At 39.7% G+C, this 15,594-nt stretch overlaps 1 protein-coding gene across 1 annotated transcript in view; it reads right to left on the bottom strand.

Annotated features, from left to right (window-relative positions):
- bach2b (BTB and CNC homology 1, basic leucine zipper transcription factor 2b) overlaps window positions 1-15,594 on the bottom strand; it is a 242,504-nt gene that overhangs the window by 55,868 nt on the left and 171,042 nt on the right. The window contains exon 2 of the mRNA XM_048597425.1: window positions 10,256-10,510. Coding sequence (XP_048453382.1) covers window positions 10,256-10,498 — 243 coding nt within the window. The 5' untranslated portion in view covers window positions 10,499-10,510. The remainder of the gene's footprint in view (window positions 1-10,255; window positions 10,511-15,594) is intronic.

The following is a 15,594-nucleotide window of genomic DNA, read 5'->3' as shown; positions in this document are numbered from 1 at the left end:
GGATGTTAAATGCCATATTTCTTCTGAAATCCCCAGGTTACCTGTTCTCATTCATTCTCATGAGTAACTCTTTAGAGAGACATTGCACTTCCAGCATCAGTCAAATCTTAGTGCCCACAAATGTTCATGTATTGACGTAATCACAACCAATTAGCCCTTAGTTGACACACATACATGCTCACTTTCAGCAGGGGTCGGTGGATAACCTTCAGCAGGAGAGATGTTCCCTAACCCAACAGAGAACTGAAGTTAATCATCGTATTCTAGTACCATCCTATCACTTCATCTGACAAAGGCGCCATGCTCTGAAAGCTTGTGATTTCAAATAAACTGTTGGACTATAACCTGGTGTCATGTGACTTTTGACTCCACCCCAGCTAAACCTACTAATTTACCACAGCTGAGAAACTGTATCTGTCATCTTCAGATCCTGAAGGCTTAGCTATTCACCATCTTTATCCAGCAGAGCTATAGAAGTGTTGAAACTCACTTTCAGATTTTCTCTACCCCTCCCTTTTTCTAGAATCTATCCAGGTTGTACATCATTCCCTGATAATCTGTGGACACTGGACAATCTGTTCCTAGGTCTTTACCATGCTGTTCTGACACCAGCTGCTCGGAACTGTAAAACAGCCTGAGGTGATGCATGTGGTAATATTCTCTTTGTTTCTCCCACACTCACACACATTTTACTTTTATAGCCTCTACTTAACACCTCTTCAATATGTCACAGCTGAGATCAGTAACTAAGTGAACAGAATGCCATCAATATAAACAATACCCAGTCTTCTGAACATACTTGTCGTTTAACGTACTAAGAAAATTCAGAGAACTAAATTTATAAGAAACAAAACTATTCCCTTTTCTCCAACATTCTGGCAGCAGTTTCTTGATGGGCATGAACATAAGTTCATCACATCACAAACAAATTCTTGCAGCTTTTGTCAGCAAAACTTTTAATTGAGCTTTGTGCCATAATCAACATAGAATTGCAATAATCCACCAGTACAATATTTGAATAGAAAACTACTTTTTCCTTAAAGTTTATTTGAGATTATCTTATGTTCATCAAGGTCCAAGGTCTGCAACCTCTGACAAAAATCTCCTTTGTGCATTTTGACATTCACCAATGAACTATATTTATGTTCCCTTAAGAATTCCTGTTGTGTCAATTTGTGTTATATCCAAGGCATTTAGCGCAGTTGACAATTTCCAGTTACAACTGATTTGAAGCTATCATTTCAACTGTACTTCAAATTGGCCCCATCAGTTAGCAGTCAGAATAGATTTCATCCTCATAGTTCTAATTCGATTTAAATTCAGATTTGGGAAAAAGGAGCAATATTATAATGGGCTAGTCAACCATCTGTTAGACTGCTACATATAGTGAACATACATTTTGCTCCATTTTTCTTAAGCTTTCCATCCACTTGCATTAAATCTAGTATTTTTCTTGTTATGTCAAACCAGATGTTTTGCTGAAATTAACAGTACAAACTGGTTCAACTAGATATATGTTTCTGCTGAGAATAGATAATTAAATTTGTCAAATATGCAAGCAACAGGAGTCAAAATTAAATAAATAAAATGTTTTTGTCCTACAAACTTGCATTAAATTGTATTGAATTTTCTTTGTTCATAATTTATGCTTTCACTTTTTAACAGGAGACAAAGGTATACATGCTTAAAGCATTTTTTTTAAGGGAAGTCTTCAAGGAGGAAGTGTCAGAGGAGACTGAGAGGGGAAATTCCAATTCCTAGTACATGGGAGGTTGAATGGTGAGACAACAGGAGTGGTGACCAGACAAGAAGCTAGAATTGGAAGAACACAGAATTCTCAGGATGTAGTAGCACTGGAGGGAGTTATAAAAATCGTATAGTTTGCAGACGAGGATGAGAATCTTAAATTGAGATGTTAGGGTTCACAGTCAACAAAACAAAGCACGGTAATGAGTGAGTGGCACTTGTGCAGGTTGGGTCATAGGGAATAGAGTTTTGTATTAGCTGAAGTTTTCAGATGCTGGGGGATGGCATTGACATAGCAATCTAGAGGTGCCAAAAGAAAGATGAAAGTGAGATTTGTCACAGAGAGGATATAGGAACCGAAGGTCAGCTCATGGCTAAACAGAATATAGAGGTTGTGCCTGGTTCAATAACCAAGGGCAGGGGCAGAATCAGTGGTTTGATTTTCCAATGTTTAATTGAAGGAAGTTTCTCTCAGCTACAAGTCATGTCAGACAAACATCCCGACCAGATAGCAGTGGCTGAAGTCAATAGACACGACAGTGTCAGCCGGTACCACTTGAGGGGCAGTTTGTGGATGATACCAACGTTACAATAGACAAGTGGGAGAAACCCGGTAGAATTCTTTTCATTTCGACACGGCTCCCAAGGTCTGCTCATGGTGGGTTCTGTTCGAGTGGATAGGGAGGTCATATGGGTGCAGGGGTGGTATATGTTGGTTGGAGGTCATGAGGACAGAAGGGATGAGTGAAGGTTAATGGAGAATGGCTGGAGGGCCTGACAGTTTCTAAAACAACTGGGATGAAGTTCCAGAGAACCAATATGTGCCTTCTAACCAACCCCTTTAGCACTCACCTGCCAATGATCCACTTCAAGGATCAGTGGGCCCCGAGTCTATTCCAGCCCCCACTTTCTTGGTGTAAAGATTGGGTCTAACAAGGTACTTTGAACCAAGGTAGATTTGCTGAGTCAGAAAATCTCTTGACTAGTGGTAACGAAAATCTGATCCACAGGCTTTAATTCACAATTTAACTCAATTTGTTTATTATATATGAAGCTGGTGTATTAATTCTGCATTGGGAACGAGCAAATTTTTTTTACATTTACTAATATAACACTCATGACCACAATGTTTAAAGCAATGCAAACAAATATACAGGACTTTATGGCAATGTTTAAAAAGATGGTTTTAGTCCCATGAGCTAATGATAGAAGAACATCTTATTTGAGTAACTGGGAAGAATAGGGTCCCTTAAAGATCAATGTGGATGTCTATGTGTGGAACCATAGGAGATGGGTGAGATTAAATAAACAAATATTTCGCGTCACTATTTACTGTGGAGGAGGACATGTAAGCTAGGGAACGTGGGGAAATAAATAGTGATATCTTGAAAACAGTTCATATTAACAGAACAGGTGCTGGAGGTTTTAAAACACATAAAAGTAGATAGATCCCCTGGCCCAAATCAGGTGTACCCTAGAACTTCGTGCGAAGCTAGGGAAGAGATTGCTGGGCCCCTTGCTGAGATATTTGTCTCACTGACAGTCATGGGTGAAGTGCCAGAAGATTGGAGGTTGGCTAATGCGATTCCATTATTTAAGAAAGTCTGTAAGGAAAAACCAGGGAACTACAGACCAATGAGCTTTAGGTGAACGTTGGGTATGTTGCTGGAGGGGATTGTGAAGGACAGGATTTGCATGCATCTGAGGCAGCTGAAGAGCTTCTCCAGGACTGCTTGGACTCGGTGGACTGGACCATAGTCAAGAACTCAGCAGACAACCTAGACGAGTATACCTCCACCATCACGGACTCTATTAGCAAGTGCGTGGAGGACTGGGTGCCAAAGAAGTCAATCCGGGTGTTCCCCAACCAGAAACCTTGGAAGAACTGGGAAATCCACTGCCTACTGAAGACCAGTGTGCAGCATTCATGTCGGGCAACCTAGACCTACACAGAAAATCCAGATATGATCTCCGCAAAGCCAGAGATGCCAAGTGGTATCACTGGACCAAGTTAGAGACCCAAACCAACCATATGGACACCTGCCACCTGTGGCAAGGCCTACACAACATAACAGATATAAAATGAAACAGAGCAAGATAGCGGACAAAAACACATCCCTCCCTGATGGGGTCAATGTTTTCTATGCTCAGTTTGAACAGAATACCAGCGGCGCAATGCCACCTACTCCGAAAGCCCCAAATGCACCTGTTCCCTCCGTCACTGCTGCAGATTTCAGATCAATCTTCCTGAGAGTCAACCCAAGGAAAGTGACAGGCCCAGACAGAATCCCTAGCCATGCACTTAGATCCTGTGTGGACCAGCTGACAGAGGTTATTCACTGACATCTTCAACCTCTTCTTCCCACAAGCCAAAGTCCCTACCTGCTTCAAGAAGACCACTATCATTCCAGTACCAAAGAAAGCACATGCAATATGCCTTAATGACTAGTGGCCAGTGGCTTGGACCTCCATAATCATGATACACTTTGAGAGGCTGGTCATGGCCCACATCAACTCTAGCCTCGCAGCCTGCCTCAATCCACTGCAATTTGCCTATTGATGAAACAGGTCGACAGCGCATACCATATCCCTAGCCCTGTACTCATCCCTGGTACATCTGGACAACAAAGACACCTACGTCAGACTCCTGCTCATTGACTACAGTTCTGCCTTCAACACCATTGTCCCCTCCAGACTGATCTCAAAACTCCGAGACCTAGGACTCGGCTCCACCCTCTAACTGGATCCTCAGCTTTTTGACCCACAGACTGCTATCAGTGAAGACAGACAACTGCACATCCTCCTCAATAAAACTCAACACTGGAGCCTCACATGGTTGCGTTCTCAGCCCCCTACTGTACTCCCTGTGCACCCACGACTGTGTTGCCAAATTCCGAATGAACGCCATTTCCAAGCTTGCTGACAAAACCTCTGTGGTAGGAAGGATATCAAACAATGATGAGTCAAAATACAGAAAGGAGATAGAGGGCTTGGTGTTATGGTGCAATGATAACAACCTGTCAATGTCAGCAAAGCAAAAGAACTGATTGTTGACTTCAGGAAGAAAGGAAGAAAACACGCCCCCATCTACATTAACTGTGCTGAGGTTGAGGGTTGAGACCGTCAAGTTCTTAGGTGTGACGATAACTGACAACCTGTCCTGGACTTGCCATGTAGATGCCACAGTCAAGAAGACACTATAGTGCCTCTTCTTTCTCAGGCAGCTTGAGAAATTTAGTATATCCATAAGGACCATTACCAACCTTTACAGATGCACTATAGACAGCATACTATTTGCCTGGTACAGCAACTTTCTCTGCCCAGGACAGTAAGAAACTACAGAAAGATGTGTGCACAGCCCAGACCATCATGGAAGCCAACCTCCCATCCATGGGCTCCATTTACACTTCTCGCTGCCATGGAAATACTGCCAACATCATCTAAGACCCCTCCCACCCTGGTACTGCTCTCCTACAACCTCTCCCGTCAGGCAGAAGATACAGAAGCTTGAACACATGCAGCAACAGTTTTAAGAACAGCTTCTTCCCTGCTGTTATTAGATTGCTGAATGGACTCTCTAACTTCAAATAATGCTGGTCGTGCTAATGTTGATCTTGCTCTGCGCACCTCCTGTGCAGCTGTAACCTGTATGCCTCAATGTGTCTAAGCACCCTATGATCCTTATGTCCTTGTTTGCTATGATCTGTCTGTACTGCTCGCAAAACAAAGCTTTTCACTGTACTTAGGTATATGTGACTACAATAAATCAAATCAAATCAAATCAAATCAGAGTAGGAAGGGTTTAGAGGGATATGGGCCAAATGCTGGAAAATGGGACTAGGTCAGATTGGGATGTCTGGTTGATGCCGACGAATTGGACCAAAGGCTCTGTTTCTGTACTGTATGATTCTGACCATATTAGATAAAGCCTTTGTTTATTTTAGACCATGGTGAGTTTGCTCCTTCTTATTAGAGTCAGAAGTTTATAGCACAGAAGGAGGTCCTTGGGACTAGTGTAAATAAGTGCTTAGTGACCAGCACAGACATGATGGGCAGATGTTTGCTAGCACTTGGCCCATAGCCTTGTATGCTATGGCCCTTCAAGTGCTCATCTAAATACATCTTATGTGTTGCTATGGCTCCCACCTCTACCACACTTTCAGGCAGTGAGTTCCAGATACTCACTATCTTCTAGTGAAAAAAAAACTATTTCCTTAAATTCCCTCTAAACCTCCTGTGCTTTACCTTATCTATACCTGCTGCTCCTCTACGAAAGAAGAAAGCTTTCTTTCTTTTGTTCCAGCTATGCCCCTCATAATTTTGCACACCTCAATCAGACCCCTCGCCTTCTTTGCTACAAGGTAAGCAACACCAGACTATCCAATCTCTCTTTAGAGCTGAATCACTCCAGCTCAGATGACATCCTTGGCACCCTCTCTAGTGTAATTGCATTTCCTTTAACCTGGCGACCAGAATTTCACTCTACCAGTGGTCTTGTACAGCTCCATCATAACTTCCCTGCTATTGCATTCACTGCGTCGACTAATAAAGGCAAGTATCTCATCTTCTTCTTGACTTGTAATTGAAAAGTCATGCCAGAAAAACCAGTAAGCAAATTCACCTGTATTCCCCCTGTTCTATTATCCCCAAACATTCCCTAATTGACTTACCTCCCAATTCAAAAGAAAATAAAAAGGTCTTGCAAAGCTGGTAACCTAGTGAAAAATGAAAAATATTTGATGTGATTGTTGGAGGTCACTCAGCTCAGCACCTGAACATCACAATATAGTTCCTCAGGGTCATGTCAGAGTAAGGAGTCACCCATTTAAAAGACAGATAAGGAAAATGGTTTTTCTCAGACGGTAAGGAATCTGTGAAATTCTTTACTGGAGAGGGGTCTCAAGGCTGGGTCATTAAGTATATAAAAATCTGTCTCAGCCTTGAAATCAGTAAGTGAATCAAGGGTCCAGGGCTCAAATAAAAGCAAAATAGTGCAGATGCTGCAAATTTGAAATAAAAACAGAAAGGTTGGAGAAACTTAGCAGATCTGGCACTATCTTTGGAGGGCGAAAGAGAGGCAGTTCTGAAGAAGAGACATTAAACGCACTAGATGTTAACTCTGTTTCTCTCCCTACAGATGCTGCCAGTTTTTCCAGCATTTCTGTTTTATTTCAAGGGTCATGGGGATTGGGCAAGGATGAAAAGTTGAAGATTATCAGATCAGCTATGATCTTATTGAATGACAGAGCAGAAGGGCCTACTTCTGCTCTTATGTCTTATGATGTACTAGGCACAATCATCTTCAGTTAATTCAACACTGACCCTCTCTCAAGCTTGAGGACTGAAGTGGAGAAACTCTGATGATGTTGAAATGTTCACAATTTTTCAGATGCTGAAGGAGTTTGTGACTAGGCGCATGAAGACCTGGACAACATTCAGGCTAAGATGAATAATTATCAAGTAACATTTCATGCCCCATCAGTGCCAGGCAATGACCATCTCCAACAAAAGATAATGTAGTCATCTCTACTTGACATTCAATCACTGACTGATTGCTGAATTCCAAATATCAATATCATCGGGTCGCAACTGATGAGAAACAGAATTGGTCCACCCATAACTGCTCTGGCTACGAAAGCAGGTCAGAAATAGAAATTCTGTAGAATTGACTCATCTCATGACCCCCTACAGCCTATCAGCTACAAGACACAAATCAGAGTCTAATGGAATATTCCCCACTTTCATGGATGAGTATAGATAAAAACAACACTCAAGCAGCTCGACACTGTCAATACAAAGCAATCCAACTTGATTGGCACCCCATCTGCTAGATTAAACATTCACTCCCTCTACTAATGATGTACAGTAGTAGCAGTGTATATCATTTACTAGATACAATGCAACACCAAGGGTCCTTCAACAGCACCTTCAAAAGTTCTATCATCTAGAAGGGCAGTAGATGCATGTGAGCATTACATGCAAATTCTCCAAACCATACACCATTCTGAGTAGGAATACATTGCTATTTATTCACTGTTGCTGTGTCAAAATCCTGGAGTTACTTCCAACAGTTCTGTGGGTGTACCTACACCATATGGACTGTCATGGTCCAGGAAGGCAAATTCACCACTACCTTCTCACAGGAAATTAGGGACGGGCAATAAATGATGGCTTTCAAGTGATTCTAATATTCCAAGAATGAATAAAAAATAGACTAGCACCTTCAGAATCTGAAGAAAGGATATATTTGAAATGTTCACCTGTTTTTAACTAGTTACATGTTTCTAGCCTTTATAGTTTCAATTTAATGGTTTAACTTGTTGTAAGTATAATTTGTAGGTGCAAAAGCAGTTTAAACAGAACTGTTAGACAGTAATAGGTCAGCCCCATCTATATATAGAATCTTAGCGGTTTTGCACTTCTCCCTTTCAAACATTACATCCACCTTGACCATATTATGATCACTATTAGATAAGCATTCATGCATTATTAGCTGCTAACTAAATCTGGCACATTATTCATCCCTATGGCCTGGCTTATGTTGATTCAAGGACATATTCTTGCAGAAAAATATCTTGAACATTCAAGAAATTCATTCCCTTTCTAACGAGAACTAAACTATTTAGTTTAATTTATATGCAAGTTAAAATCTCCCAATAAAACTACTACGCATTTGCTAATTGTCTGTATCATCTCTGCATTTAAATAAGCTATCAATTCACAGCTGCACTCAAAACAGGGACACATTATTAAGCCAGGGTTATGCATAGCTTTGAGGAAACTTGTAGGTGGTGGCTTTTTCCCTTGATCTTTTAGTTGGTAAAGATACTGTCAAAGGTCCTTGACGAGGGCTTAGGATAGTTTTACCAAGAAAGTACACAACTGCTGCCACTTTCTAGAGGGCTACAATACAAAGGGGAGAGCAGTTATCCTGAAGCCCTGATTAGATGACACCTGGTTAAAGTCCTCGGAGCAGATCTGAGCACCTTAAAGAAGATTATATTGGCATTGCAAAAAGATTTACCAGAATGATACCTGGACTCCTGGATTAAATTAAGAGGAAATATTGCTCCAATTGGAATAACTTCCCTTGGAATTTGCAAGTTAAGAGGTGATTTTGTTTGACATTTTCAAAATATTAAGGAAAACAGATATGATAGATAGAAACTATTTCTGCCTGTGATACTAGAACACCTGTCAATATGAAATATGAGACTGAGCAATTTTTACTAACTAAAAATATTAGGGAATAAGTGTTGGAATGGCCTCCTGAGCTACAAATGTCGAAGGTGTTTCAGCATAGTACAGGGGGAGACTCCTCTTGCAAGCCATCCTTCCCTGCATAATAGAATAAGATGGCTGAGATTTATAGCTCATAAAAAGATCAAGTATGACAAAAAGTTTCTGTTTTACATCGATGGTAAAGCTTTTCTAAAAGAAGTCTGGATTTCAGAATCATAGCAAATGGGTGCAAGCTACTTTTGAGACGCATTTTACAAGATAACTAGGTCAGTGAGTCCTTCCAGATCCTTCCAAATCCAGCATCTCAGAAAGCAGGACTCCTGGAATGTTAATAGAAAACTGCTAGTACTGTTGAGTTTATGACTAGGTGTATAAGCATTATGGTCCATAATCTTATTTTTGGTTTAGGATAATCAAAGATTGACTTTAGCTCAGCAAATCCAGAGGTTGGAAGATCTTGAGCAGTTCAAAACAGCACAAAACAAATTTGTCCTAGAAAGGATTTGTGAATAGTTCAGGGAATAATTACCTTAGTAGGCCCTTAGTTTCTGCAACTTCCAGACTTAGCATGTTTGATTGGAAATTTGCAGAATATTAAAAGACTGAGAAATTCTAAGCCTTCAGTTTTAAGAGTACTCATCTAAGAAAACCTCACAATTCGCAGGAAAGAACTGGGAAGAATCAATTGATTTGAACTTGAAATTATTTGAGATAGAGGGCCAAGCTTTCTGGATTTCAGAGTCTGCAGAGTGGTGATGCTTGGAAGCAGGTTGAAATGTTGTTGTGCTGTATGTTTTAAGATTTTTCTAAATTGTCTTTTATATTTACATAACTTGGATCTTACTTATTTCCTCCTCTTTGTGTAATAAACTTCTGTTGTTAATAAAACCGCAGCTTCCGGGTCTACGTTTCAGTGACTGACCACCACATTAACTTAAAAAAAACATAAGTCATCAAACCAGAATTCATTCTGGGATCTGACTCGTCCAGTAGTACTGTCAGCTGAGATCATAAGGGCTTATAGTTATAAACCCGTATCCCATCCATCAGCAGTGGCAAACTATTATATTCTTTTAGTTCCAGTTGCAATGATAAAGTCAAAAGAGAACAAAACTAACTCGTTAATACAAACTTGGCTTTTATTATTTTAGGCATCATGGGAAGAATAACACAATACTGTATGGACTCGTCTGATGCCACATTTCCTGTGGTAACTAGGATCTGATTAAACAAAGCCCTATGTTTAAAATAAGTTACTGTGACATACCTCCTCAGGCAGGGTGATAACCAGTTCATGTTCTGTTTGTCCGATCAAAGTCTGTAAGAAGTATTCACTGCACGCTGCCAGGACAGCCCTGTGGGCACGGAATTCCTTCCTCTCCACCAGAACAGTCACATCGCAGAGGATATCCTGCTTACGCTGGTCGTTGAGGCACAGGAGGATATTTGTACAATGCACTGTTGACTCATATACATACATGGGTGATTCAGGCTTCTCATCCACAGACATTCCGTTCTGACCCTAAAATAAGAAATGACGGAGACGCTGGATTAGTATAGAGTGCACTCACATGGTCGAAAACATTCATTTTCTTTTTTTACAAAACAGTAGTTGTTCAGAGTTTCGTCACTTGTTTTATTCTGGGTATTTTTGACTTCCACATTTCAAATCATGCCTGAAGGTGGGCCCAATATCCCAGGGGGAAGTGTTTTCACTTGCCCAAATGTATGAGTAAATTTATTGCATTTCCAGGAATAGACAGAGAAGCCTTCCAAATTTATATTTTCAGGAAATCCTACTTATGGCTATACGGTGGCAGAAAGAAAACTACACCGGACTAGCTTCTGATGCAGTTTAAAAAATGTTACCAACTGGTCTGTTAAACTGTGGTAGAACTAATATTGTTTAATTCTGGTTCTTTTCATGCCATTTTCTTATTACTCACCTGTTCTGACCCTCAATTGTAGAAGGTAACAAACATAAATTGAATAATATTGTCAAATACCTGACTGGCCCAAGATGACTACTTATTAAAATACTACATAGTTTTACATAGTTTTCTTACGGGCTGGCAACCAAACACATGTTTGAAAAATCTCACAGATATTTGTATTTGGATTGAATGATTTGGTCCTTCTCTCAGAAATGGGCACAGTTGAAAGTGAATTTTTAACAGATGTATCAAATGAAGCAGCAATATGTTGGGTGGCATTCAAATTTTGTAGCAGAATCCATGTAGAGGAAGATATGCATTTGAAACTTTGGTTCTGTCTGCTCAATATTTCTTTCATTGAAAATAAAGAGGAGAAAATCAGGTGCAGTGGGTACCAGGATTTATGACGCTAGGCAAGCATCCTGATTGTGAATTGGGGTGTGGCTGCAGGCACAAACACGTGCTCCAATATTGAAATACTGGTGTTTCAGTGCTATGTTCCTTGACAGTGTCCATAAGTCATTATGTCCACAAAGACTATAGCCATTTACCTCCATTAGTTGACAATTGTTAAAATTGTTAATTGTTAATATTTTACTTGCTTGAACTGCTTGAAAGTTCAAAACACAATAAAAAGCAAAAGAATATCATTTGCAGTCAAATATTAGAGATAAATACTTAATATTAAAACATCTTAATGGCTAACTCTTGTTATTTTCAAAACATACATCAACTTCTATCATGACCAAGTCTGAGCTTAAAAGACAATCACTTCTGTGGCGTTATACTAATTTATGATTGTAGTTAGTTGTAGTTACTTGACAGAAAAAAAAACTTAACTTGCCATACCTGTAAATAACTACAATATTTGAGAAGAGAAGCATGCAAATAACGAAGCAATCATTTGTCACTTTCATAAGAGCCTCACAACATTTCCATCATACAAGTGAGTTTGCATTTAAGCTCAGCCCTGTCACTGGTGTGCAAAAGCTCCTCTGTGGGAATTGGAAGTCTACCAGTCTGTATTCTGCTTTAAATATTCAACAAGTGTACCATATTCTTGCACAGGATAATGAACTGAAATGTTTTTTGACAAAAAAAGGAAAATGCATTTGGTATGTAAAGGCAAATACTAACGTCAAATGAGTAACTTGCACAATAATTCCCCTCCCCAACCACAAATTACATTCTGTTCATATATGTTTTGAAAACAATCGAAAAGTAATTTAACAAAAGCATCAAGGATTGGTTAATTAGAGATATGCAACTTCATTAAAATTTAAAAGTTCATAGCTTTCACAATATTACAGCATGATACAGGTTTCCATTTTAGGTGTGGAGTTTTATTAGCAGGCTGCTGGTAGTTTCAGCACAGCTAAAATTAAGAATGTGTTACTGTTGGGTTTATTCTAGGGTACACGTGAAAAACTATCCTCATGCTAATTTTCAGAATGATACCAATGTCTTTTGAAAGATCTCTTATGTGCTTCATTAAAATTTAGTTAAGTCTTGAACCTGTTGAAGGTTCCTACGAATGTAGGAACCAAAGATGAATGATCAAAAAGTCTGGAACAAGTTTGTAAAAATATACCGAAATGTTTTCATTCTCCTACTGCTGAAGCACAAGATATTTAGAGGCACAAATTTGCACACTGCCACTTCCTTTACTTTCCCATTTTTCTTCAAAAAAAAAGTGGATGATGAGAGAAAACCACAAAAAGTTTGAAAAACCAGAAAATACTTTGATCTACTGAAGTGATGCATTACATATTGTAAAAAGTCATTTTGTAAATAAAAGTGGGAGAAAACGGTCATGAGGTTTTAGACAGTATCTGCTGATGGATGTTTGAATACAACATATATTGTAACACTATGAACAAACTTTTTATATACAACCTCTAAGATAAAAGGCAGTTTCAAGGCATCATTAGATAGTAAGATAAATGGAAGCTAAACCATACAACAATTAGCAGCTGCTACCAAAATCTTGATAGAAAAAGGTGGGATGAACATCCTGATATTTACTTTCAGGAAAAGAAACTAAACCAAGTTGGTCCAGATGGAAGTTGGGCAGGAATGATGGCAATCTGATGACAGTGTTGTGTTCAAGAGAAGGGATAGGCAGGCATTGTCAGGATACATGTGAAAGTCTGAAGCTCGTATTGTCGAGATGCAACATCTAGAAGAGGAAAGAGTCAAGGACAGATACTTGGATAGCGCATGATGATTAGTGAGAGGACACGCTCTAGGGCTATAAATAGGGTTGTTTCAGTAAGAGGCCACGGTCAAAAACTTGATTGCATGCATTTGAACCTAGGGTTGTAAGAAGTTTGGAAAGAAAATGGAGATGGCACAGCAATTCATAAGGACAGTGCGTCAAAGGTAAGGTGATGGAAGGTATAATAACAGAGGCTTTGAATTGGAAGGAGAGAAAACTAATGAGAGCTAGCAGGAACTGCAGATGCTGGAGAATCTGAGATAATAAGGTGTACAGCTGGATGAACACAGTAGGCCAAGCAGCATCAGAGGAGCAGGAAGGCTGACGTTTCGGGTCTAATAAGAGTTAGCTAGTTAAAAGCATACCAATCAAAAAGCAATATTATTGGGTGGTTAGTAGTTTGATGGCATGAATTCAAGTGAACAGGAAATGGACCATCAGGACAAAATTAACCTGATAGCATAACAGAGGTAGGAAAGAAATTAGATTTTAAGGATTTGGTGTTAAAATCTCAAAATCATGTCCGCAGATTATTCTTGTTGCTTGTTTTTCTTTTTCCCTATATGTGCATGAACATTATACATGCAGTTGATGGCAGATTCTATGAGCCTGTTCAAACATACACCATGTAGAAACAAGGAAAAAAATTAAATATCAATCCTGCAGTTTTGTTGAGGAATAACTTACAGTTGACTACCGGAGAAAATCTATGTCCAATTTGTATTACAAAACACCCCAGCAAGAAAGTAAATTAAATTCCCACCTAACAGTTGTCAATTAAAGTATGGTATAGTAAAGTTACTTCATGGTTAGCAGACTGATAGCCATGTAGGCAGTATTAAACTGCACTTCATGACTAAGGAAAGGGTAGGGAAGGAGCATAAAGATCGTAACCTCTCTTTTAAATTAAGAAATAAAATAGCTAACTACACTCTGTGAAACACCATTCAGACATCCTTTTCTTATAGGTGTCAGCTGCAGCTCATCTTTATCAATAAATCTCAAAGTACCCTGAAGACTTGGGCGAACAATCTAAGACAGCAAACAAGTGCAGTTCAGAGGCATTTGTCTTTTGGATGAGGCATTAAAGTCTCTATCCTTTCAGGTGAATGTAAAAGACTCCATGGATCTATTTTGAAGAGGATCAGCGAGTTCACGCTGATGTCCTGAATAATACTTATTGCGTAGTCACATAGCTTCACTAACTAGCTATTTATTTCCCCCTTCAAGTACCATGCCAACTCTCCTAGTATCCACAAGTGCTCAAGCACACAAAAAAAAACATAGCATTTCATTACTTGAAGTTCCTAATTGCAGACTACACTCTATTGACAGAATCACTATCATTCATTAAAACATATTTTGACAGGTCTTGATTGCTCTAATATTTGATGACAGCTTATCACACTTCGTGACAGGTCAACACCTCTTGACAAGTCTTGACAGGTTGGACAATTCCAAGAGATTTAGAGTTCTCCAATTTCAAATAACCTTCCTATCCATCCCCCAGCTCCCTTTCCAGCCTCACCTCCTCTCTTCCATTCCATCTTCCAACCCTCCCTTCTAGCCACCAACTATATTCATCCCTCCCATTGACCAACCAGGTCATACCTACTACCAGTGTCCACCTATCACCACTATTCCGCCAATCCCCCTCCCTCCCCACTTTACCTGCAGTTCCCCCTACCCCTACATCTAGTCCTGAAGAAGGGTTATACCCGAAACGTTGACTGCTCCTTTCCTCCAGATGCTGTCTGGCTTGCTGTGTTCTTCCAGTCTCCCGTTTGTCTACCTGAGCCAATTACCACTCTGTCAGTTCACTTTTGATCATCACCAAAGTGATGGAAGGGGTCACAACAGTGCCATCAAGCAGCAATTGCAAAGGAATAACCTACTTACCAATGAATGGTTTGGGTTCCGTCATATCCACTCAGCTCCTGACCGCATTACAACCTCCAGTCCAAAAGAGCTGAACTCTAAAGTGAGGTAAAAAATCCTGCCCTTTGTGTCAAGCACTGGGGAGACAGGAAGTGATTACTTGCTGGAGAATTCCTAGCCTCTGACCTGCTTCTTTAGTTGTAGTATTTATACGTGTCTCCAATCAACCTGTTCAGAAATGTTATTACACACTTCCAGAGTGAGTCTAACCCCATAGATTTTGACATCCTTCCCAAGGTGGAGGGACCAAAACTGACTTACATGAAAAAGAACTACTGTTCTAGCCACTTGAATGGTGTTATGATATAATTATTTCACTTTGGATGAATGTAATTTTGACATTATTTTTTACACTCACATTTGTAAATTTTAAACTCATGCCCTTGGTATTTGAACACTTTACCAAATGAATAACTTTCTTGCCTCAAGTTCTGTTAATTCCTCTCATAATCTTGAAACAAGTTATTTTATTCTAGTTACACTAAGACTTGCAGCAAGATTACAAATACTAACCTG

The sequence above is a fragment of the Rhincodon typus genome, chromosome 5 (assembly GCF_021869965.1).
Source record: "Rhincodon typus isolate 14 chromosome 5, sRhiTyp1.1, whole genome shotgun sequence".
Taxonomy (NCBI): domain Eukaryota; kingdom Metazoa; phylum Chordata; class Chondrichthyes; order Orectolobiformes; family Rhincodontidae; genus Rhincodon; species Rhincodon typus.
The sequence above is the reverse complement of the archived record's forward strand: the minus strand, read 5'-3'. Positions and strand labels throughout refer to the sequence as shown.